The following is a 25,058-nucleotide window of genomic DNA, read 5'->3' as shown; positions in this document are numbered from 1 at the left end:
GGTCAAGAAATAAATTTTCCCCATCAGTGCTGCCCACCTGGGGCTGTAGGAAAGTGAGCTTCTTTCAGCCAAGGACATTTTCCTGCCTGAAAGTCCAAAGGGGAAACCACCTCTATCAAATCTCTCTCTGAATGTCCCTCAGAGCCTGGATTCTGTTCAGCTCTGGGGAGGGCCTGCCCCTGCCTCCTCCTCAGGCATTTGGGAGGCATATCACATCCAGGCTCTGAAAGTGACACTGCTGGATGCCCCTCCCTCAAAACAAAAACAAAACAAAACAAAACAAAAAACCAGAGTATTAAAATCGTAGGACTAGATAGAATGGGGCACACTCGGGTATGTGGCCTTGCAATAATGGTGGTGAAGTTGGTGGTAATGGTTAAGAAGCCAATGGAAGCTAAGCTAATTTCAAACTGAACTGACTTCTAGAGATGAAATACAGAGGAGCAGGGATGGGGGAAGGAAGGAAGGAAAAAAGGATGGAACTAATGCCCTATCCTCTGGATTAAACCAACAGCCCTGAACAGCCTGTGCTGAAGCTTGAATGAAAGACACTTCATTCAAAAGTGGGGAAGGGGACTAGCTTAGAGAAGGGCCCCAAAGGAGAGTTCTTCCTAACTTCCCACTGACATAGGAGAATTTTGCCCACACAAGACCCTGTGGAAACCCAGCTGGTGGTGCCACAAGAGGAGGGCCAGAGCTGCATGAGTCAAAGTTGGTCAGGCCATAGCTCTTCTTCCAACACTGGGGGTGCTAGCCTTGCCCTACCCTGACCTTGGGTCACAACTTTCCATCTGCCAGGGTGTTTCCCCACTTTTCCTTTTGAGCAAGGAAGAGTTAACTCCAGTGTGTTCAGGGGTGGAAAAGTGAGCAAATGAACCCCTTTCCTGGACCCCTGCTTAGGCAATCTGGGAAGTTCTAATACCAGGGTCTGGGAGACTCAAACCCTTGTTTGTATCCTTCTACTGCAGGGAAATTCCCAGTTCAGTCTGGAGTCCACATTCAAGCCCCTGAAAGGAGTGGCTGGAGGAAGGTCTAATTGCCCCAGGGTAGTATTTGGCTTTGGTTTGGCACCTAATCGGGGGCAGGCCTAAGACCTCTCCATACCCCCTCGCGTTCTGCTTAGATATGTCTCTGGCCCTTCTTCCCTGTAACTCGCACAACTACCTAGGCAAGAAGGCCTGTCCTAACTCTCCTCAGGACCCCTGATCTCCTAACTCTCCTCAGGACCCCTGATCTTCATCTCTCAGGACGAAGGCTTCCCGTCTCCTCTTCGCATTTGACAACTGGGTCCCTTTGTGCAGAGCTGGAGAAACACAGGGCCCTTCTCCTGGGACCCTGAAGGAGAGATTCTTTTAGACTGTCTCCCAACAGTGCGGGCCCAGCCCGGGTGGGGGTCTCTGTGACTTTCGAGGCCCCGGGCCCGGCCTCCTCGGGTCCATCCTTCCACCTGAAGCGCGGCCAGCCCAGTTCCTCCCCGGCCTGGGGTGGCTCGCGGGCCCACGGGCGCTCGGGTTGTCGCGCCCCCACCCCCCACGCGCTCACAAACGCCGCGGCCACCCGAACCCTCGGCCCCGCCGCGTTCGGCCGCAGGACAGCGGCTCCGCGGGGCCCGGGCTCCGGCAGCTCGGCTCTGCGCGCTGCGCTCCGGGGGCTCGCTGCGGGCGCACTCCCGGCCGCGCCTGCCTCCTGCCTCGGTGGCCGAGCTGGGTGGGTAGCTGGGGGGACCGGAAGGATAGCGAGGAAGTCGGAGAGGGTTTCCTGAGATGAGAGATTACTTCCGTCCGGGCGCTGGCCTCTCTCTGGAGCCGGCTCGCTGGGGCTCCGGGAGCGGGCTGCGCGGGGCTCGGGGCCGCGCCTTGCCACCTGCAGCGCCCGGGAGGGCCGCGGGGGCCTCGGCGGGACGCGCTCGGCCCTGTCGCGGGGGACTAACGCTGGGGATCCTTGCAGGTGGGAGTCGGGAGCGTCTCAAAGCGCCCAAGCCATGGTGGCCAAACAGCGGATCCGGATGGCCAACGAGAAGCACAGCAAAAACATCACCCAGAGGGGGAACGTAGCCAAAACCTTGGTAAGGCGGGGCGGCGCCGGCCGGGCCGGGCCGGGCAGGACCCGGCGGGGCGGGGCCGAGCAGGGCGGGCGGGCCGCGGGCGCAGGGCCCGGCCTCCCGGCTCCGGGCTCCGGGCTGCCCCTCCTGCGGGGTCCCGCAGAGTCGGGGATCAGGGGGCACGGACTTCTCTCCCGGCGGCCTCGTGGGCGGAGATGGCCCTGGTTGGTCGTGGCCCCTCTGGGAGTGGCCGCCTGGGCTACCTTGGAGGCGAGGGGGCAGTCCCAGGAGAGAATTGGGACGTCGTCCTTGGAAGTCCACCTCCTTAGGGGACAGTTAGGCCAACTGCATGAACACAGGGCCCGAAGCTAGTAGGTGCTAGAATGTTTGTTGAATGAATGAATAAACGAATGGGTAATAGAGGCCATTTAAGATCTCTCTCTTCCAGACTCCACCCTTGCTCTCCCTCCCAGACACACACACACACACACACACACACACACACACACACACACCCCATGATAGGGTTTTGTTTGCAGCCCCTTTGTATGTTGAAAGAGCTCAGTGTCTAGGAGTGAGATTCCTATCCACATTTCCCTCATCTTTTTTTTTTTTTTTTTTTTGGGGGGGGTGGGGGTGTTCCTGCTGCCGCCAGGCTGAAGTTTAAGTGCAACATTACTCTTATTTGCCCTGTGAATTCAGGCTAATTCTGATGGTGTAACCTTTAAAGACCAGTTTATTGCCAGTGGTTCTGTGCTCCCAGAGCTGCAGATTAAAGCTTTACAACCGAAATCTAAAGTAAAACCTGTGCCTTATGCATGAGGATTTAACTTGGTAAAGCAGATTGTTTTCAACGGAAGACGCCAGGCCTGTGCATCTTTTGGACAGAGGCATGAAATGGATGGTTGCTGGACAGAGTTGGTCTCCAAGTCTGAGCAAAGGCACCTGGAATCCATTATCCCATCCAGTTGAGTGGAAGTCCAGCTGAAGCTTGGGGTTTGGCTGGAAAGCTTACAGACTTGATGAGGCAATTCCTTTTAGACAAAGAAATTACGTTTGTTTGATTAACTGAGCAAAAAGCTGAATCTGCAATCATCACACTGAATTCTTGCAAAACCAAGAAGTATTGTCATAGAGAACTCTGAGGTTCAAACTCTACTCAGAGCTTTATGTACAATCTGAGGCTTCAGTGATCCTTAAAATTCTCTTATTGGGTATTACATAACTTAGCTGTAATTAGGGCACCAAAATGCCAGTGTGCCATCAAATTGTAACCATTTTTCATGTAGATCTATGTTTTCCCTATTTATTTTTACTAAAAAAAAAAAGTTGTGGCACAAATTGACATTGAAAAACAAATTTTGATTGATATTACAGCACACATGGTTCTGTGTTCCTAGGAGATCAAATTTTCCTTCTCAAAGTATCAGACCTACTTGCTGACACAGTGAAAATATCTTGATGTGTGGCTCTTTCTAATGATTGAAGGAACCAGAGTTCAGTTGTTAATTGATCTCAGTTGACAACTTATCTGACTGCAAAATAAGAGCAAAGTAAGACTAATTTGCCCGGCTGTTTTATCCATTAAGCTTGGTAGACTCTGTGTCTGCCACCTCTAGCTGTTTTCAAGACCACTAAAAAATGTTTGGGACCTATAACAAAAATTTTGGCTCTTAAATAAGAAAAGAAAATGGGGAAATTGGGAAAACGTTGTTTAAATATCTAGTAAATGTAACCAGTCACCTGCAATTCAACTCAACTCAAATTTCAGAGCTACATTTAAATTATATTTAATGTGCGATATGAGTGTATTTAATAGGTTCTGATATAGCACGGGGTGGCGGGGGGCTCTGAAAGTGCCTGGCGCCTATGAGGGTTTTTAAATGGCCCAACTAAATTTGTAATGAAAGGTTTCCAAACAAGCCACAATAAATGTTTGTTTTCAATTGGTTGGAGAGACTTTTGGTTAACTTTACTGTAAATGGGTCAGTATCCAAAAAGAAAAATGAAATTCTCTTTCAAAAAGAATCTCTATAAATCCTAAATCTCATTTTCTCAATTACAAGTCCAATATGATTATACTTTGATAGAAGTAACTTGCAGAAGACAACTTATTCAGTATGAAATTCAGTAAATGGGAACATATTCAGGGATTCCAAATGAAAATTCAAACTTCCCCTTTAATTGAATGCAGACCTTCAGTATCATTATTAGCTGGCAGCTATGGGGCGAATTAATATTTTTTCCTCCCAGATAGCAGATTAATAAAGAAACAGAAAAATAGAATACTCATTTTGTGATTGTATAGTAGTAACTCCTCCAGAATGGGAGGAAAATTTAAATTACAGAGTTCCAGGTTGCCTTGCCAGTATCTTAATACAGGGAACGCCATCCCCTGACATTTTTGAGCCTCATGTTTGAAGTGAACCCTGTCAATTGCAGAATTGCTATTGTTCCCATTCCTTTCCCAGCAATAGATTCAGGTTTATATCCCATTGGGATTGCACTGTCTCTTTCCAAACAATAGAAACCCAAAGCTCTCAGATATGGATGTATCAGTATTATGAACAGCCAGGTATTCATGAGCTCTGAAAGTCCCAAAATATTGATTCACTAGAGAATATCCTCAGAAAGGTTTTTGTGTCATGTGCTTCAAGCTCTACATGCTGATAATTTGTATTTGTTTGCAAGTAAAAAAAAACAAAACATTCCGCTTGATATCTATGCTAGACCAATAATTCATTTACTGGCTCCTGAATTCACTTGTTGACTTTGCTGGAAATAGAGCTAAAATGACTAACTATGACAAATTATTTGGAGGGCAGAGAAGGGTAAATGTCACACTTTGTTCCGTAACTTTATTAATATCTGTATTATTTACTTAATCTGAGCTTGACCTGGTCTTTAGTACTGAAGACTGACACAAATAAAGTTATCTTACGCAATTCATAGACTGATTTTTGTCCTTGTCTGGTCAAGAGCAACAGCCTATTATTCCCTTGCAGTGTGACTAAGTAAGGTGAGGGTAGATACAAGTGTAACTGAGGATAGGTACAGGCTTATCAAGAACAGAGATTGAATGGCTTTATTCCTTGGTCATTGACAAATATACCTTTCTACTAAGAGAAATGTAGGGATAACCCTTTCTCCTTTAAGAAGTACTAATACAGCCAGGTGCGGTGGTGCACACCTGTAGTGGTCACAGCAGCTTGGGAGGCTGAGAATAGGAGGATCACAAGTTCAAAGCCAGCCTCAGCAAAAGTGAGGCATTAAGCAACTCAGTGAGACCCTGTCTTTAAGTAAAATACAAAATAGGGCTGGGGATGTGGCTCAGTGGTTGAGTGGCCCTGAGTTCAATCCCTGGTATATTCTCCCCCGCCCCAATAAAAAAATACTAATACAAAAATAAGACGTTTCCTAGATCTGGACTTTATTCTTCCTAAAATGAAATTGTATGCTTATTGATTCTCCTAAGAACATGTGTTATCTGCTACATTTAAATTTTGTGCCAGGCTTTGCTACACTTTAATACCTGAAAGAGACACAAAGCCTGCCCAGGTGGGGCCTCCAGTTTAGTGAAGAGACAGACATTAAACACATAGTAACAGAAATAAATAAAACCTATAAATGATCATATGTAATGATTATATGTACTGTCAAGAAAAAAAATTCATGGTCATACAAGTGACTGGTGAAGCAGAAGAGGAAAGGCTTAGAATGTAACAGGAAAACTGAGAACAAATTGTTGCCTGATTCATAATAAAATGAGGGAATTCTTTTTAAAAGTTGAAAGTTTTTATTTACATGAACCTAGAACATAACTCCATATTATGTACAAATGCAACCTGTGTTTTTCAGTTTTAACAATAATGAATTTTACAGGAAGGTCACTACAATGAAAATCAAAGGAAGATTGTACTTTCTTTGTTAGAAACATTACTAAAACTTGTTTAGCATATCCCAAAATTTCATCCTTGATGATAGCACTGCTCATTTTTTAAAAAAATACTAATATGGTATACCTTCAGTGTGTGTAAATGTGTAGCTGTGATTTTCATATGAAAATCACATATGAAACTTTTAGCCCAAATTCTATAAAGTTGATTATATTTTAAAATGTCAACACATTTAATCAAAATCCAAAATTGTATTTTGTGATTTCCACCACCAGTAAATGTTTTGTCAATATATTTACTCTACCAGTATGTTTCTCCCTGCCCTGTGAGGGGTATGTGTGTTATTTAACTTATATTGATTACAGCTTATCTTCTGCTCAACCTAATGAGGGAATAGTGAATCCTTTGCTGTTTTTCATTCTTTCTTCTCCCTTTTTATTTGCTAAGTCATTGGTTTTTCTGATGCTTCACCAGAAAATGTGCTTGTTCCATTGACTGGTTTGGTTTTAAGGACCACTTAAATATAGACCTAGTGGGACATTCTGATTACCACTGTGCTCTTGGTTTGAGAAGACCCCAGGAGGTAGGTAGGATTGTGTTCCTGCAGACAAAGCAGTGGCTTTCTTTTGCCAGAGAATGCAGATTTCTCCAAAGTTCAAGCTTCAGTAAGGCTGAGAGGTGGTTTTTCCAGCATGCTGTTTCCCTCACATCCATCCACTGTTGCTGGGTGCTTCAGTTATACCAAGGATTTCTACAGCACTGACTTTCAAAAACTTAACATATGAAAGGGTTTGAGAAAATGCCTGTGCTCTCTGATCCTGCTTGGGCTACACAGGTGCAGGAGAGCTAAAAATCTAGAGAGTAAAACACCTAAGGCTCTGTAAAGAATTATATATCAGCTCTTGCTTAGGTTAACAAACTTTGAACCTCAGTTTCTCAATTACAAAGTGGAAATCATCATCATACTTGCTTTATACTGAGATGTGCATGCTGGAGATAATAGATGTGGACTGCCTATTGGTGCTTGGCACGGAATGTGCTTTTAACAGATGGAAGCAATTATCAATATCATCTCCAAAACCTCTGTATTAGTTTGTATTTGTGCCCCATCTGTGCCTAAAATTGAAAACTACCAAGTTCATTGAGTTACGTGGGTGTTAATAGGTTGTGGATAAATTTTTTCAAACCTATCTCAATCCTTTATAATTAACTTTATTCATCTATACCTGTCAATAAGAAAGAGTGAGACCAAATCTGTCTCATTCACAGTAGAATCCCCAGCACCTAGCTCAATAACTTGTAGTTCTCAATAAGTGTTTATGGAATCAATAAACCTAATTTTACTTTTTCCCATTCTCTCATAGAGGCCGCAAGAAGAGAAATATCCTGTAGGACCATGGCTGTTGGCACTGTTCGTTTTTGTTGTCTGTGGCTCAGGTATGGTATTTCACTGAATTTATATCCCATGTTCTCCACTGTCCTTCAAAATGTTTTATTCACCAAGTAAATAAAAAATAATTTGGTCTGGGATTGAAGTTAATCACTGCCTTAAGCCTTAATCTTTGTTTAGATTCTGTTCCAAATATGGGTAAAGATAGAACTGTTACACTATCAAACATAATCATAAAATAATTACACTGAGCAATTAAGTTGACTCTATGCACGAAAGAGTTCAGTTAACTCACTCTGTAGACATAGCCTGAAAAAGAGCATGTGGAACAGAAAGTGGAATACCAAGATAAGTCCGCATTCCAAAGAGCGGGGGAGGTGGCTGCCTTATGAGAGTTCTGTAGATCCCCTGGATAGAACTGAGCCTTCAACCTGAGCCATAAAATGCAGGTCACTTGCCACTGGAAGGTGGCAAGTGCAGAGAGCTGAACTTACAGGACTCCCAGAGGAGATGAGTGAAAGCATCATGCAGTGTTCCTAGTTACATGTTGTTAGTGGGGGTTCAGCACGGCTCCTAGTCCCCCCGTGTGTTGGGTCTCTGTAATTCTGGTATGTAGAGGTCACTTCTAAACATGGGGCATGCCTTCAGGATCCCCATCCCTTCCATCATCTCTCAATTGCTAAGGACAAAGAAGGTGAGAATTCCAGGTCTCCCAGCATAGGCTCAGGCCTCCGCCAAGACATCCCAAAGACAAAAAAGCCCATCACAAATAACCCATCAGTTCCTTCATCTTCAGGACACCACTTTTCAAAGGAAACCAAAGCTCTTAAGAGGAAGGAGGGATCTAAAGTACTTGGTTTTATTGTTGATTGTAGTTGAAATATTTTAAAGTGGACTTGCCATTCCACGATGAGAAAATCATTCACTCAAAGAAATAAAGCTCTACCTCATTCCCAAGCTATGTCCTTGAAGGAAATCCTTTGCTCAATGTAGGAATCCCTCATCACTCTTTTTAATAGTTATTGACCCGATCTCTGAATACTTCTGGAAATGGGGTGTTCACTTCTTCAAAAAGCAATTCCATGCCTACTAATTCTACTAGAAACATCTCCCCTGTTTTTGAACTACACTATATTGTCTTCTAAGTATTTTGGATTTGGATCCTAGAATAACACAGAATGGATTCATTCTCTTCTGGACATCTTGGATCTTCAGCTATTTTGAAAATGTCTGCCTCGTGGTTCCTTCTGCAGACTAAATTCCTGGTTCTCTCAACCTTGCCTCGTAAGATGTGGTTTCTGAACACCACCACCCGCCCCCAGATATGTTCAATGACTCTCTCAAAGTATAGCATTGGCAAAAGGTGGTCTAGAAGTAGTGTAATTGCCACAGAGACCTAGCATTGTCATAACTCAGGATTTCACCACTCTGCTTCTATTAATGTAACCGAGACCTACTTTTTTTAACTGTCATTTTTTTTTAATGGCCCTTATCAGCCAACTAAGTCCCATTCAGCTCTTCCTCACAAAAACTTGCTGCAAATATCAAAGATGCATCTATGTCTATGTGTATCTCCTTGTCCCAAGGTCTCCCCTATATATATATATTTTTTTTTCCTTATGACCATCATCAGCATTTGAGATTATGTCATTTACTTAATTATTATCCATCCCCCCATACACAAAGGCAGTATTTACATTATGCTAAGTTTGTTGATCCTAGGATAGTATTTGCCATAAAGTGGGTGCTACAGACAGATGGATAACTAGTTCACTTTTTTTGAGACCTAATGTAAAGCTTCATAATTATTTCTGATAAAAAGTTATTGTTAACTGTCCATTGTCTTTCCACAGAATGTCCATAAAGTTTGGAAACATAAACAAGCATGCATAACAAACAGCTTACTAATATTACCTTATAATATGCAGTATGACTGGTGACATTACATGATATAGTCATTGTATTATCCACCATTAACAATACATAGCTGATATCACTGGACAAAATTACAAGGAATGTGGTAATTTAATGCAGCCTTTTCATCAGTACCTATGTAATCAGCTGTGAGGTATTGCTTCCCATTTCTCTCTGATTTTTCACCCCCCCCCCAAAAAAAAACCCTGTCCCTTTAGCATGCCACAGGAAAATTAAAAAAAAAACAATATAAAAAGTTATTCTCTGTTTTTAGGTTTTATGACCAGTCTGTACATAGCTTGTGAACCTTGAGCCTTTTATCTAATTATTCTTCTCTCTCCCAGTTTTATAGCCTCTGAAAGAATATCAGACCTCCATATCACTAAAGAAAAGTCTGGACTCAGAGAAGTCCAGGGGACACAATCTCCTTCTGGTTGACTTTGAACCTTAAGTAAAACTCATTCAAACAATTGCCATGTCTTTAGGGTCTGCTGGGTGCCTGGCACTGTGCTGGGCTTTGGAAATGCAAATCCCCTCCTTGGGAGCTTGCAGGTGCCTGGAGAGGCAGAGAAGGGAGCTGTCAGGTGCAGCCCAGGGAGACAGCACCAGATAGTGACCCTAGTGCTTGGCCTATTTGGATAAGGGACTTCTGCCTCTTGGGGGGCCCAAAGAGAAAGCTTCCTAGAGGAGGTGCTGTTTGAGTTGAGTTTTGGAACAACCAACCAGACAAAGCGGGTGGGGAAAGAGATTCCAAAGAAGGGAAGCTGAAGTGGTGCCAGCACGGAGGTTTGATGGCAGGCCAGGCCAGGAAAGTAGGAAACCCAGTAGCTAAGCCTGGGGATCCTGGTGATCACATGTCCCTATTGTCCTCAATCTAAAGAGATACAGAGCCAATAGTTGTGTCATTTTTGGTTTCAAGATACCTAGTAACTCTATGAAGCCTTCCCCAATCTGCCCTCTTAGGAGGCCCTATAAGGCACAATGCCAGCAGAGCCTTTTTGTCTTGCTTCTTTCTCAAAATCCATGCTAGTTTTCAAAATCCATCTCTTCTTTTTCAAAAGGCTTACGGACCTTCTTTAAATTATGTGGTCTACAATTTTTCTAGCAGAATTACATCTTTCTTTCTTGGGTAAATTGGTACATTTGCTGATAACAATTTTCTGGAACTCTTCTAGAAGTCTCTCAGGGATCAAGAACATTGGCTCTGATATCCCCTCCTTAGGTTTGCATGGACCTTGGGATGTGAGGCTTCAGGGCTGGAGATTTGGACTGAAGTGGCTAAGAGGAGATCCCACCTATTGATTGTCCACACCCCTCCCTTCCTGCCCAGTGCTTTATTATATTTTATTTTTTCAGTACTGGGAACCCAAGTCCCTGTGAGTGCTAGAGAAGCGCTTTACCACAGGGCTACACCCCAAGGCCTTCTACTGTTCTTTTAACAGTGCTTCTTTAAGCCCTTCTAGTTAGAAGACCATTTTGCTTTTCAGAGGGACTAGACATAAACAGGAATCGAGTTGTCTTACTTTCACTACCTGCTTTAAACACACCATCGTGATCCCTAAGCCTGGGCCTCATTCCTTTTCAAATCTTAATGAAAAATAATCTACCTCTGCCCTTTTATCTTTTTTGCTAGCATTTTTTTTTTTTTTTGCAAGCCTCAGCTTAAGTTGGGCATCGTTCTCACAGAAATGTGTCACTCTTATCAGTGTGTCCTTGGTACTGTGCCCTTCCTTCTATCTTTGTACACTTGTCCCTTTCTAAACAGAACATGTCATGAAAAACACAATAGCTCCTTTAGCTCTCTCCCAGTTGCCACCTCTCTGGGATTAGTCACAGTTCATTTCATCTTGCAAAGCCTACTCCTTTAGGGGGAGTCACAGTCCACAAGCTCCTACCCACCTTTTCTCTACATTTTAAAGAATGCAATTTCCTCAGGTCCTACCATGTAGCAGCTACTCTGCTTTAGCTAATGAGGCTTCCTGTAAGCACTAGGCAGCTTGAAGCCCTCCTCTTGGGGGTGTCTGGCCTCCGTTCCACTTCTGTCACCCAAAGTAGGAACGATCTGCTCCCTCCCACACCTGTGTGACCTGACCGTCTACAATAAGCACACTAATCCTGCTCTTACCTGCCAGGCTCACACCAAGTGCACTGGAGCTTCTTGGGGGGGGGGGGATCCCCACGTCCCTGAAGACCAACACTCCTTCCTGTCCCTTTCCATCTGCTCGCTCTCTCTCCTTTGGGCATGATACTCCCATGCCAGGCGAATGTTCCATCTCACCAAGTTCTAATGACATCTTGGAGGTCATATTGCCTTCTTTGAGCTCATGTGATTACTCTTATTTTGAATATTTTCCTAGACACTGAATTAAAAAATGAAATCTGATATGAATGAAGATGTCGATCATTGATCGAAATCTCTGGGAAGTCTCGTGGCTTTCATTACCTTACTCTATTAACCCACTTTTTCTAATTGGTGATTGGCTGGGTAAAGTGCTCTTTTTAGAAATAGTGCCAGTGTGCCTGGGGTAAATAAATATTCAGGTCAGGCAAGTAGTAAGAAATGCACATTTTTCTCTATTTTTCTAGCTATATTCTGGTAGAGAATTAAGACTGACAGAAGTTGCCACTTAAGAATATGTCCACTTATTGGTCACTCTTACTTCATTTTAAATGGAAAAACAGATTAACAAACCCGTAAAAAGTCTGTCGAACCTTTTGTTGTGAAGAGTCACATGCTGCCAACCCTCTTTTGGCCTTGGCTTCTCAGCTTCTTTTTTGCGGCCTGCATTGTTCTCTGCACATGCCTTTCATGCCAATGGTGCCGAAAAGAGGGCAAGGTTATGAAAAGGAAGAAAAATCAGGAGAACAGTGAGGGGACAGAGTCCAGGCACTCAGAGACCTCTGGCACAAACATGCACCCAGGAAGGCCATCCCCTGGCTGAGAAAACAGATGGAGTTTCAGACCTCCTGGGGCTGCCCGTGGCCCCCACTTCTGAATCCAGCTAGTCCTCCTCTTCCTTCTAGCTCCAACGCTTGGCCTCTAATGCATTACCCTGGAGAGAGGGGGTTTAGTGAGGTTATCTTAACTATGCCCTCTTCTGAGTAAGTAAATTTCCACTTTCCCTGATTGCAAAAGCTCTCTCAGGCAAGACACTTCTCTGACCAATTGGCACTAGTGGGATAAGAAGCCTCAGCAGGAAGGATACTTTTGGAATCTGCCAGATTTGGGTTCAAAGCTGGATTTACTGTCAGCTGAATGATCTTGGACAAGTTATTTACAAATCCTCTTGGTACTGATTTTTCTTATCAAGAAAATGGAGATAAGAAGCCCCACAAAGGCTGTCAGGCATTGAATGGTTTGTGGGATCTAAGTATAGACCCATCACAAACTTAAAACCTGTAGCTACAGTTACCACCTCTGTCTTCTTAGTCCTTGTGGGAAAATGGAGACTCCAAAGACTGTTGGTTGCACATTGGAGTACCTTCCATCCTCCCAGGCTGTGCCCTTGATTGGTAGAACCAGCCTTAAACAATGGGCTTGATCTGTCAGAAGCCATAGGTCTGCCTCTTCACTCCAAGGCATTCAGTGATAGCACTATTTACTCCATATAATGAACTCCGGCATCCTCCCCACACAGAAAGAAGGAAGCACCCACATGCAGATAAAAATCAGAGAATTGCATTTGTACTTTAAGTTGAGCATCAAAAATAAAATGTGGGTTTCATTTCCTTAAAGAAACCCTAACATGCAGCTGTTTTGTATAGATGTTTTCTTTGTTAGATGCAAAACAGTGGGAACAGAATATTCTTGAGATGTGCCATGTCCAATCAGAATATCTGAGAGCCATATCTTGTTTTGTTGCATTTTGTTTAACTTAGTGGTCAGTTTTAAATGTAAAAACCTCTTTCTCAATCAAGTGCCTGCTCTCTTAACCCGGGATTTTGTTTTGGTTGAGCCTGTTGAACTGACTGGATTTGCCTCTACTTGATCTCCTGAAATCCAGATCCACAGAGAACTCCGAGGAATTTAAGTGCCTCCTTAAGAAATTTTGCCCATTTTCTCTTCTCTTGTGATGAAAGGATTATCTTCTGTTTCTGCAGGCAGCAGAGCCTCTCCCCAGATAAGCAGCTCCCCCTGACTGTCAGTGCCAGGTTTCAAAACCTACCCTTTGGAGAACGGTTGGATAGTTTCTGAAGGGTGCTTGCTTTTATCTTGAGACTCAGAGACAAGCAAGATCTGGAATGTCTGTCCGAGACTGTTCCTTGCAAAGATACTGTCACACATACACCAACTGCCGTCTTCCCCAGGCCATCAGTGAACTACTGTGTGTACCCCAAGCCCTAACTCCTGCGGTTTTCCCCGCCCCCTCTCCCTGTGGTCCTCATGGAGGCCTTATTGAGGTGGATTCTCGGGCCACACCAAGACTCAATGGGAAAGTGGGGAGCGGTTGATCGGTAACCTCTGCCACGACCGGGTACGGTCGGAAGGGCCCCTTCCACCCCTTTGCTATCCATTGCCTAAACACTTTATGTTAGAGCCTTGGTACTCACAGACCAACTCCTTAGGTGCTTTCACCTTTTCTTTTTGAGCGGAATGCCCACTGGACTCGGTGAAATTAGGTCTTTTCCTTAATTTGCTGTTCAGACAATCTTGTCATTTACAGGCAGCATAGACATGTTTTTGGTGGTCTCTTAGCACTATTGTGTCCTCTGAGCCCATGCAGGGATACTGTATGTGGACAGGGAGCAGCCATCTGAGACACTGTCATTGCCACATGATTATATCTTCCTCTGTCCTTACGCCTCAATTAAGGTTTCATCTGGGATCAAGGGAGCCACCATTTAAGTCCCGTCATCCTTTGATTCTCCGGGGGAATATGTTAAACACCAGCCATGCCCTAGTTCTCCCTCAGGTTATTTCTCCCCCTTGTATTCCTAATTTCAATTCTATTTCTCCTCTCTGGCCAACCCTGATATTCTTTTTCTAATTAGAGATTATGAGAATTTTTATGGTGCCCAAAGCCAGGGTATTCTTGAAACTAACAAGCTTCCCCATCAAAGGGAAAGCTCCCAGGTGACAGAATTATCTAGTGACCATTATTTTCTTCATCATTTTCCCTATTGTACAGTACAGATTTGTCAACGAGCATATATTACTTTTATAACCAGAGAAAAAATTAAGTGCTTTTTTAAGAACAAAAAAACCTGGGTGAGTGGTTTTTAGTCTTTTTTTTTTTTTCTTTTTAAAGCTGAAGAACATTTTGTTCAAATCTTAAAGGGGAACAAATTAAAGAGCAGCTGTGGTGGTTGAAGTGGGGTGTGTGTGTGTGTGTGTGTGTGTATGTGTGTGTGTGTGTGTGTATGTGTGTGTGTGTGTGTGTGTGTGTGGTGTATATCCTTGTGTTGCTGGATATTCTGACATTCTCATCTGCACCAAGGAGCACCCATCTGGACCTTCTTGCCCATCAAATAGAAAACTGGGTCTGGCCTTTGTCACGACAAAGTGAAGCCTTTTCGGCAAAGAACCTGCCGGGTTTGTTTGGGGCTATCCATCCTGATCAGCTCCACTCTTTCTGGGTGGGGACATTCTTTTGTCTGTCAGTTAACAGACTGTACTCTCCTCCTGTGCTCTCCAGGGACTCTGCCTGCAGGAGCTGGGGTTGGTAGAGACAGATATCATGTCACAGGCAGGCCCGTTTTCAGGACAACCTTTTCAGAACAGATGTGAAGAAGTGATTCTCTGAGATGCTTTGCAGGACTGAGCTCCTCCTGCTCAGCCTCCTACATCAGGTGGTCCAGCTCCCTCCTTTCCCGGATGCTAAGGAGTGACCCCTGCCCTTGGTTTCTGAAAGGGCTACACCCTCACCCTCCTGAAGATTGGCTACTTTTTGTTAAGGATGTGGAGTCACAAGTCATGAGTGTGCCAGAGACACATGGGAGGCCAGAGAGCCATTTCTTCTGATGCTCTCTGTCCCTCACTCCTTGTGTGGCCCTTATGTGGACACCAGTTTTTTATGGTGATTATCTTTGAGCCCATGGTTGAGAAGGCAGAATAGAACCATTTGTAACAGCTGAGAATATTTCCTTTGTGAACTGCTGCCAGCTCTCTGAGATATTCCAGGAACACACAATGGAGGAAGGTCTCTATTTGGGGATGTGTTGGTTCAAAGCCATCAAGTGAGCATGTCCATGTGTCATGAGAGAAGTTAGAAGGTGGCTAAGAACTCCAACTCCAGGGCCAGACTGCCTGGGCTGGAATTTGTTTCTGCTACCTACTTACCCGCTGTGTGGCCTTGTCCAAGTTACTTAGGCCCACTCTGAACCTCAGCTCTGCCATGCTCTAGAGAGGAGGGGACTGGTTCCCAACTCTTGGGGTCCTCATGACTGTTAATCCTGAGGGTTAGTATTTAACCTGTGAAGTGGTGAATCGAGTCATGCTGAGGGTCTTTTGAATGTTTGCCCTTACCATGGAGATGTATGTGGCCTTTCCTTCACTGCCTCCCTACCTTCCTACCTCCATGAAAATGTTCTGACCAAGATTCTGAGTGCTTAGAGAGAAAGAAGGGAACATGCCTACCTTTGCTGTGTGGTGGTGAGACAGCATGTGGTTGGGGGCATAACTCCAGGATGTTGAGGGACCTGCCTGAGTCCAGACCAGCTGCCTGTAAACCAGAGGATCAGTGGTGTCACCTTCACAGGGACAGCCACAACCTCTTCTTTATTTCTAGGAAGAACTCTGTAAACTAGCCCACGGGTGTGAGCAAGAGTCAGTCATACTGTTTTGGCTGCTGTGTCTTGGGGACTTGCTTTTGTAAGGCCAGGCCATGTTTTATTCCAGTCATACAGTCCTTACAAAGAGGCTGTTACACTCTTTTCCAGACCATAAAACTAAGGTTATAGAGGAAATCGGCCAACATCTAGAGCTAAAGAATGAGAGAGCTTGTACCTAGACCTCGCTCTTCTAAGACTCCAAAGCCCATCTGCTTCTTATTATTTCCACATTCCCTCATTCTTACTATTTCCTTAAAAGTACTATGGAGCAAAAGTTTTCCACTAACTTTAGACCACTAGCATATGACTGTGTATTGAAAAGAGCTCCTGTTAAAACATTCCCTATTTTCCTCTGCCAGAAAAGTGCTTTTTCTAGAAGTTCCAGATGTCCAGCCATCCGAGGTCTACTCCCAGATGGAGAAAACCTTATCCCAGCCATAGATTGTGTCTTGATTGGGCCACCAGCGCCTCCACTCCCCTCTCTCTTTTCTGGACCCTTGCTCCAGGACAGACTTGAATTCACCCACCATGTTCGCAGGTTGACCACATAAACACTGGCCTTTCCTGGAGACTGACAGAACTTTCTCGGAACTGTGACCCCCCCCAGAGGGAGTCACCTCCTGCAACCAGCAAATGGGGTGCTTGAGGAACGGGACAGCCCCGGAGGAAAGACAGAGGCCATTCATCTGCCCTGGAGCCCTGCCTCAGGATCCAAGATGGACAGTCTAGAGAAGACGTCTCACCAGCCATTGACTTCCTCAAGGTGACCTGCAGCCTCCTTGTGATGTGCCACCCTCTGCCTGGTGCCCAGTGGAGCACTTAGGATTGTGTAGGCGCTCTTTCTTGGATGAACGTTTTCGCTATTTTAATGTGGATAGAAGGCATCCCATTCTTTGCTAATAGTAGGTGCATTTTATAACATCTTCCTGCCCTAACCTGTCTCTGGCATCTCTCTTTATTCCCTTTCCTCCATCTCTGGAGAAGCTACCAAGAAATGCCACCAGAATATGTTATCTTGCCTTTGATTTTCTTTGTGCTGATCTCTCAGAGAGCTTTAACGATCCACGTTTGCCACGCCTGTCTCCTAACATTTCTGCCTGTCTCTCAGGGAGCCTGTACTTTTTTTTTTTTTTTTTTACTAGTTCTTTTATCGTTTTCATTTTTTCTTAATGAAAAATAAAGTTTGATTTTTACGGTTGTCCTATCCTCCTAAAGGATATTCCACTAGTCTGTCTTAATCTTTCTTCTCAGTAACTGCCTTGATCTCTTTTATCATCAACTATTTATTTTCAATAAAAGTGGCTTTATGAAGCCTCCCATTATCTGGCAGGGCCCCAGCTTCGGACAGTGTCCTATGGGATCCACTTGTTACGTCATCCCTGTTTCCTTCTGGCATGCCTTGGCAGCTGGGGGTTAGGCCAGTCTCCAGGGTAGGACTGGGTTGGAACGACACAGTCACAGGCTTTGAGGACTTTACAGTCTGTCATGACTTGGCTTCTCCTCCAAGGACTAAGCTCTTGGGACATTTGGCCTGAAGGTAGCCATTTGAGGCTGACTCTTTTGGTTTGCAAAGTAGTCATTTGAGGTTTTTAAAATGTATTTTCCTCTGTGCTCTTTGCAGTTATTCACCTTTCATTCATTCAATAGATATTTGCAAGGGATCTGTTTTGTGCCATATATGGTCTCTCTTATCCCGCAGTTTAGTCTAGTGGGAAAGAAAGATGAGTTAATCAAGGCATTACCCCCAAACCATGTAAAACTCTAGCTATGAAAGTGTTTGAAAGAGAGGTGCACACATCTATGAAAGCACAGAGTGTGAAGGTATACCTTTGAATAAGTGCTTCTCTAAGTGTGACCTCCAGACCAACAGCCTCAACATTCCTGTGAACTTGTTAGAAATACAGATTGTCAGTCCCCACCCCAGACCCCATTGGATGATAAACTCGGGGGCCAGCAGGAGGGGGGGTAGCATCTGATTTTTTAAATTTTTTAAATTTAACATAGCCCCAAGCTCAAGTTTGAGAACCTCTGCTTCAAGGGGTCAAAGAAGGCTTCTCTTCCTTCTTACAAAGGAAGCTAGGCTATGGGGTAGGTGAAAGAAGTTCTTTCAGAGAAAGAATGGCATGTGTTAAAGCCCTGTGGTAAGACCAAGGAGCTTCATGAAGGAGTAACCCCAAAAGCAAGTGGAAAGAGTGGTACAAAATGAATCTGGTATCGACAGGGGCCAGAATCTGCAAGTCAAGGAGGTCTCATCAAGGGCTGGGCAATAGGAAGCTTATGATGTGCTTAAAACACAGGAGTGACATCATATAATTTGCTTTTACTTAAAGAATAATTCTAACCACAGTGTGGAGAAACTGTTGAAGAGAGGAGCAAGGGCAGACCAGCTGGAGGTTATTACAGGGGTCTAGGGAAAGATGTCAGTAACTTGGACTTGGATGGTATCTACAGGGATGGAAAGGGGAGCACATAATCCCAAGATTCTTAGGTAAAATCCACAGGTCTTGGTCAGGGTCAGTTTACATACAAGTCGGAGGATAGTGCACCACTTTTGTCAGTGGAAGAGAACATGAGAAGAAAGATCCTGTTGAGTTTGAGGTGCTTTTGAGCCACCCTAGTAAGGACAGCAGTTAGATGGTAGAAGGTGGGAGTTTAGGGCTCAGAGGAGAAGGGGCTGGAAATGCACGTCCGTGGGTCAGGCATCAGCAGTGGAGTGGCCACCGACACTGTGGGTCAGGACCTGGCGCTTTGGAAGAAAGAAGAATGGGAGGAAACGAGGAAAACCAGTGAGGCTCACCAGGGAACTTAAGTGCTCAAGCTCTGTGGCCAGGTGGAGAAGGTGATCCCAGAGAAAAGGAGGACCACCAGAACCAGAGACGACAGAGGGGGACCTTCCAGGAGGGAATGCTCAAGTCGGAAGGAGAGTAAGGCCAGACGAAGCTAAGGGAGGCCTGTTAACACGAGGGATGCCAAGGTCACGACTTGTGACTGCAGGAAACGAGATTTCAATGAGTGAAAGACAGAAGCTAGAATGTGGAGGACTGAGGCCAGAGTAGAAGGTATAGAAGGTGAGAGTGTGTGGACAGCTCTTTAGCCGTGGTTGAGAAGGGGAAGAGAACACTTCAGTGATGAGAGTTGTGGGGTCAGGCAGACTGTTCTGGTTTGTCCGAGTTGGGGGTGGGAGTGATGCCAGCGTGCTGAAGCGAAGAGCTTGAAGAAACCTGAGCTGCGGTCACCTAAGTTCCCCGTCCCAGAGCCAGGAACCAAATGCAGGTGGATGGGTGCAAAGGCTTGTTCATTCTGGTAGTTTCTGCTCCCCTGGGGAACTCTTCTGAACCTCTGGGTGTGGCCTGCCCAGGGCTTGGCCCCCTGGCCTGGAATGCCTGCAGTCCCTCCCTTCCTTGGCATCTCTCCTGCCTCCTGTCCTGCTGCCCTCAGCCCCTCTCCCGAAGCCTGCTCCACTGTTTTCTCAGCTTGTTCACCCACTGTTAAGTTATTAACTTGTCAGGCTTCCTTTCCCTCTTTGAACTCACTGTTGGCTCCCTTCCTGAACCTTCACTGCCTCGGAAAGTCAGCATTTAGAAGGCCAGGGTTGCTCTGCAGGTCAGTATTGACAGGCACACAGAATTACAATTAATTAATTGGTATAAAATGAGGAAAGCTTCTTCAAGACACTGATACAATGGAAAAAGGAACAATAAGCCCACCATCTGTCCATTGTCATTCAAAGCAATTTCTCCAAAAGGGGTTAGTTTTAAAGAGTCACCTATAAATACATTAAAAACCATTGGATTTTTACATGCTCATTATGGATTCAATTCGAATCAAAAATTATCTTTAATTTTTAAAGCAGACTCAAAGAGGTAGGTAAGTTGTTTTAATGGACATCTCACTACTCACTCTGAGACTTGCACATTTTCTCTAAGATTCTTTAGAGAGATTTGCAGCAGTTCCTTAAAGAGAATTGAGTGGCTTTATCATTACCTAGAACCTCTGACGTCTTGAATGAACAATGTGGAGTATGATGGATTTAGACACAGGCTGGTTCCTATTTAACCTACAGCCCGTTTCTTGTCTAAGGACAAAATTAAGGGAGAGGTAACATTTTTGAGCATCTGGCATGAACGGACCACATACCTGTGTCATCATATTTATTCCTTGGGGTACTTACTTTCCACAGTTTTATGAACAGAGAACACAAGGCTCAGAACTGTGGTAATTCCCTAAGGCACACACTTTATAGAGTGTTAGACAGTTAAGAGCTGGTCTTCAGGGGCCAGGGTTGTGGCTCAGTAGTAGAGCATTTGCCTAGCATGCGTGAGGTTTTGGGTTGATCCCCGGTACCACATAAAAATAAAAACAAAATAAAGGTATTATGTCCATCTACAACTAAAAAAAAAAAAAAAAAAGCTGGTCTTCCTGTTTACACATGGTCAAGTATCTCTAAACCAAAAATTCAACATCCAAAATGCTCCAAGATCTGAAACTTTTTGAGTGTCAAGTAGAAAATTCTACACTTTACCTCATGTTATGAGTGGTCGCAGGTACACCAAAAATATTGTACAAAATGACCTTCAGCCTGTGTATATGGTGAATGTAAAACATAAATGAATTTCATGTTTAGACTTGGGTTCCATCCCCACTGTATCTCATTATACATATGCAAATACTCCAAAGTTTTAAAAAGTCTGAAATCTGAAATACTTCTGGTCCCAAGCATTTTGGATAAGGGATGCTCAGCCTGTGGTAATAATAGCAAGAGCTCTGGCCATGCATTGAATCTTTAGTGTGTAAGGAACCTCCATATATGTCATATTGCCTAATCCCTATGGTAGTCCTGCAAGGACCATGATCCTAGTGTCACAGAAGAGGAAACAACCTCAAAGAGTTAAATTATTTGTCCAGTCACCAGCTCTTCAGTAGTAGCTCTTCCATCTGACCCTTACATTCCTCTCTCAAGTCATCTTGTTTATTGAGATTAGGATGGTTCCCTGACCCCAAGAACAAAGTCTGAGGGATGGAAGATGTATTTTTTTTCCTAATGTTTTGAATGTACAAAACTGCTTCTTGGCATTCCCACTGAACCAGAATACAGACGCTTATTTAATCTTTGCTGCTCGTCAGCCTCGGTAGAGAACAGAACCATCAGATATTTCTGCAAGCTTGCAAGTTTTGGTAGGCTACTTTCTCATGCATCTAGCAGCTACCCCTGTCAAGACCCACTCAGGAACACAAACTTAGCCAAGAAAACATCTGAGCACAGCTAGAATTAAATATCACAAGTCATTGAACCAACTCATTCGCCTTATCTACAGAAGAGTCCCTCAGCCCACACGGAACTGTCATTTCAATTTTACACATTAATTCTAATGGTCCTGGTGTAAGCTTAGTCTGCAGCAATGAAATAACAGAAGCGGGCCCACTGCAGAGGAGTGTAGTAACACCAGAGATGTGACCAGAGATAAGAACAAGGAGACAAAAAATATGATAATAGAAACCAGAGCCCAGAAGCACTGCCATCCAGAGCTATTTGGGCACCAAACACTGTGTGTCCTCCAAAATAATATCACAGCAGAATATTATCAATTGTTTTGATTATGGCAAAACTGAATTTTCATGAAAAGTTAACACTATGCCCTGGCTGGTATCTCCTGTTTAGGAAGGCAGTGGTAATGTATGCAGTGTTTCTTTTAGAAAATGAGAAATGGCCAAAAAAGATGCATTAGAGCTTTGTCTACCCTTGAAGTCAAGCTGTCCAAGAAAGACCAGGAGTCTGTATTTTTCTTTGTATTCCCCAACCCCAATTCTCAGCACTTATTACAGATTAAGCATTCCTAATCCAAAAATGCAAAATCTAGAACTTTCTGAGCATTGACATGAGGCCACAAGTGGAAAATTCAACACCACAAAGCTTAGTTTCATGCATAAAATTATTTAAAATATTCTGTAAACTTATCTTCAGGCTATATGTATGAATAAAGCTTATAGGAAACATAAGTAGTATCTTATTATAATATGCAAAAATTACAAAATCCAAATTTCTACACACTAGCCTAGGTGCTCACTAACGTAAGACGACAAACTATCAAATGCCGTTTCCTGAGGGTTGGGAAGCCCTGTTTCACTGTGGTTACTTAGAAGCTATGTCCCTGGATATATTCCAGGATGACCTTTTGAAACAGAGGAGTGGTAAGACTCCTGAGAGCTCAGTGTTTATTCTGTTTTTACACGTAATTAAGTGAGATGACACCCAGCCTCCTTATAGATAATAATAACAACAACATTTAACTACAGGGTAGTTGTTCTTATCATCATTATCACAGTCTGCAGCAAACTTGACCACTGTCGAACACTAGGGAAGATTTAAAAGAGAAATGGGGATTTTCTCTCATTTGAAACCCAGTAGCTAGAACCAGGCTGGGAGCTTTCTATCTGGTTCTCCCCTAACAAGCAAAGGATCCAGAAGTTCTCTGTGGGTTCCAGGCCCCCCTCCCAACCACCCCAGCTGGTAAAGATTGAGTGTAGCCCTGGGTGAGTCAGCGTTGCCCTGGGTGAGAGCGCCTTTCGGTCAGCAGCCAGGAGATGCACAGGCTTGGGCAGCGGAGACCCAGCTGTGCGCCTGCTCGGAGCACCTGGCCTTCCTTCCCTTTGCAGAGCTGGTTATTTTACAGGTCACGGCCATTTTGAAAAGGCAGACTCACTGACCTGTTTAATGAGTGCAGTTTCTGCTCCAAAGCCCAGCCGCAGAATATTGCCGGGGAAGGGGCCAATTCTCCTCTCCCCGCCGGAGGGGTTTCTGGCCTTAGCTCCTGGTGGAATTAGCAGGAGTTATCTATAAATCCCAGAGGCATCCATCAGCAGACAGAGCCAGGCTGCCTTTTGAAAGAAGTTCACTGACCCCTTGTTAACTTAACTCCTTGTTAGGAAATATCTAATCAGCTGTGGGCCAACCCGTCCAGGGCCCTGGGGTCAGCAGAAGCAGGGTGCGCTGTGGGTTGGGTTTCTGGCCGTGTGCTCTCTGGTGACTGGGCCGTCTGTTTTGGTTTCCTCTTTCAGCCATCTTTCAAATCATTCAGAGCATAAGGATGGGCATGTGAGGAGGCCGGGGCATCTGACGCTGCGCCCTCCCGCTGGAGGGTGGAGGACCACGGAGGCCTTTGGCGGGTATCTGTGGGAAGCCAACAGGCCACGTGGAATAGAGAAGAGGCTTCGCCACTGGTTCCCTGACCACTTCCGCCTGGAAGTCAGACCAAACTGCCTTCTCACAGAACATCTCGGTGAATCCGTGTCCTCCAGCGGAAAGGACATTCTGCTTTTCTGTTGGCGGGATTGGTAGCCACGCGGGTCGTCTGCAGCAGTGCTGTCTGTCTGGTCCCCCTTGGTTTCACTAATGTGTGCATGTGGCCCTCTGAATGACCGCTGGTTTACTTTCTACCGATGCAATCTCTCCTCTGTCGGGAAATGGTTTTACAAATAAATGTCTTCATTCAACCTTATGCCATGTGTGGGTTTGCAGGGACAAAAGCCAAGGGGGGGAAATAGCAGAATAGCTTGAGGGGGGTTGGGGCAGGTGGGAGAACTCGGTGATGCTACTGGAAAAGGCGCAGGGAATCTGTGGACAGGGAACCAGATGTGGGATTACCCAGCAGGTCCTTGGCCAGACCCTCAAAGTCCTTTGCCTGAATGAAACCCTGAAGGGCTCCAGCTACCTTGCATCTTCCACACATTTGACTTTCATTCTTCTTTTCTAATGAATATATTTTTGTCTTGTTTTGCTTTTCATCGTTCTTTTTTCTCAGTCCAGAAAAGGCATCTACGATGCATGTGGAGGTCTGATTAGCCGTTATCTTCTCTGTGGTCTGTCGCAGAGCACAGAACAGATGTCACAGGCCTCCTGGTGAAAACTCTCCACCCCCAGGGCCCAGCTGTGGCAGATTCAGAGTCCTGGACAGAACAGGAGCCCTGTAGCACTCTGGGTGGTCAGCAGGCAGGATTGGGGGGCCCAGCTAGGGGCCCTCCTCTCCCTGGCCCACATTCCACAGCCTCTCAAAGTGTGTTATCACCAAAGAAAATCACAGAGAGAGGCACAGAGGCCTCTGATAGGACTAAAGCCCTGTGCAGATTTAAGTATATTTATTTTTTAATTTCGTCTTTGCATTAGCAATTGTTTTCATTCCTTACCTGGGTAAGAGCTTTAAAAAGGGAAGCGGCAGAATGGCCAGGGCTTCTCTCAAAAACTGGAAGGGTTTTAAGTGCACACTTTGAATTTGGGGCATTTTACTTACCAGAGTCTTTAACACCAGATCCTGTAGCAATGTTCTTCATAACTTCCTTTCTTCCCACCCTCTGAATTCCGCTTCAGAGGCACCTCGCCTCCTCTCTCTTCCTTCCTTTCCCACTAGGAGGGTATTGGAACTGCTCCAAAATCAACAGCCCCAGGGAGAGTCTGCCACCCTTATGCCTAGGGACCAGGAGTCCAGTGACCTGTCAAGAAATGGAAGAAAAAGGCCCCTTGCCTTAAAGCTGCCCCTACATATACCTTTTCTGATGCCCTGGGTGTGGGCCTTTCTATTCTCCACCGATGCCAGTAAAAGCATACCCATCAAGCCACCATTAAAGGCCATTGCTTGCTGGAACATTGTGGTTCATCCTTTATTGGACAGAATTTCTTTTTTTTTTTTAACTCAAATATTTCCAAAACAGCAGTATTCAAGGGCATGGTTACTTCCATTTCAGAGAAAAGGAATGTATCTGCAGCCAGAGCCACAGAGCCAGCTCCAGAGAACCCAATTCCATCCCAGGTGAGAGGTGCAGTGGGCTGAGCCGCTGCCATCCCTAAAACTGCCCCTGATGGATTTCTATCCCCAGGTCATGCAATCATCCACAAATTGGTTTTCTACTAGTTTCCAGGTAGCCTCCCTGAAGTACTTGCATAGGACAGTCTGCCCTCCCTAGTGACTTCTTTCATCAGTCCTCTGCAAGCAGAAATGACAGCTTCTGTAAGAAAATGAGGGTCATTGCTGAGTTATGCTGTACGGCAGGGACT

The 25,058-nt window shown here is 44.8% G+C and overlaps 1 protein-coding gene across 1 annotated transcript; it reads left to right on the top strand.

The window, feature by feature from the left end:
- Nucleotides 1-1,820: 1,820 nt before the first annotated feature.
- On the top strand, nt 1,821-23,377 carry Serp2 (stress associated endoplasmic reticulum protein family member 2). Its single transcript, XM_077792643.1, has 4 exons — nt 1,821-2,065; nt 7,302-7,374; nt 16,551-16,775; nt 23,069-23,377. The coding sequence occupies exons 1-3, from the start codon at nt 1,982-1,984 to the stop codon at nt 16,553-16,555; spliced, it is 162 nt and encodes a 53-aa protein (XP_077648769.1). The 5' UTR covers nt 1,821-1,981; the 3' UTR covers nt 16,556-16,775; nt 23,069-23,377.
- The last annotated feature ends 1,681 nt before the right edge of the window (nt 23,378-25,058 follow it).

The sequence above is a fragment of the Urocitellus parryii genome, chromosome 2, assembly GCF_045843805.1.
Source record: "Urocitellus parryii isolate mUroPar1 chromosome 2, mUroPar1.hap1, whole genome shotgun sequence".
Lineage (NCBI taxonomy): Eukaryota > Metazoa > Chordata > Mammalia > Rodentia > Sciuridae > Urocitellus > Urocitellus parryii.
Note: the sequence above shows the minus strand (reverse complement) of the source record. Positions and strands in the feature narration are given on the sequence as shown.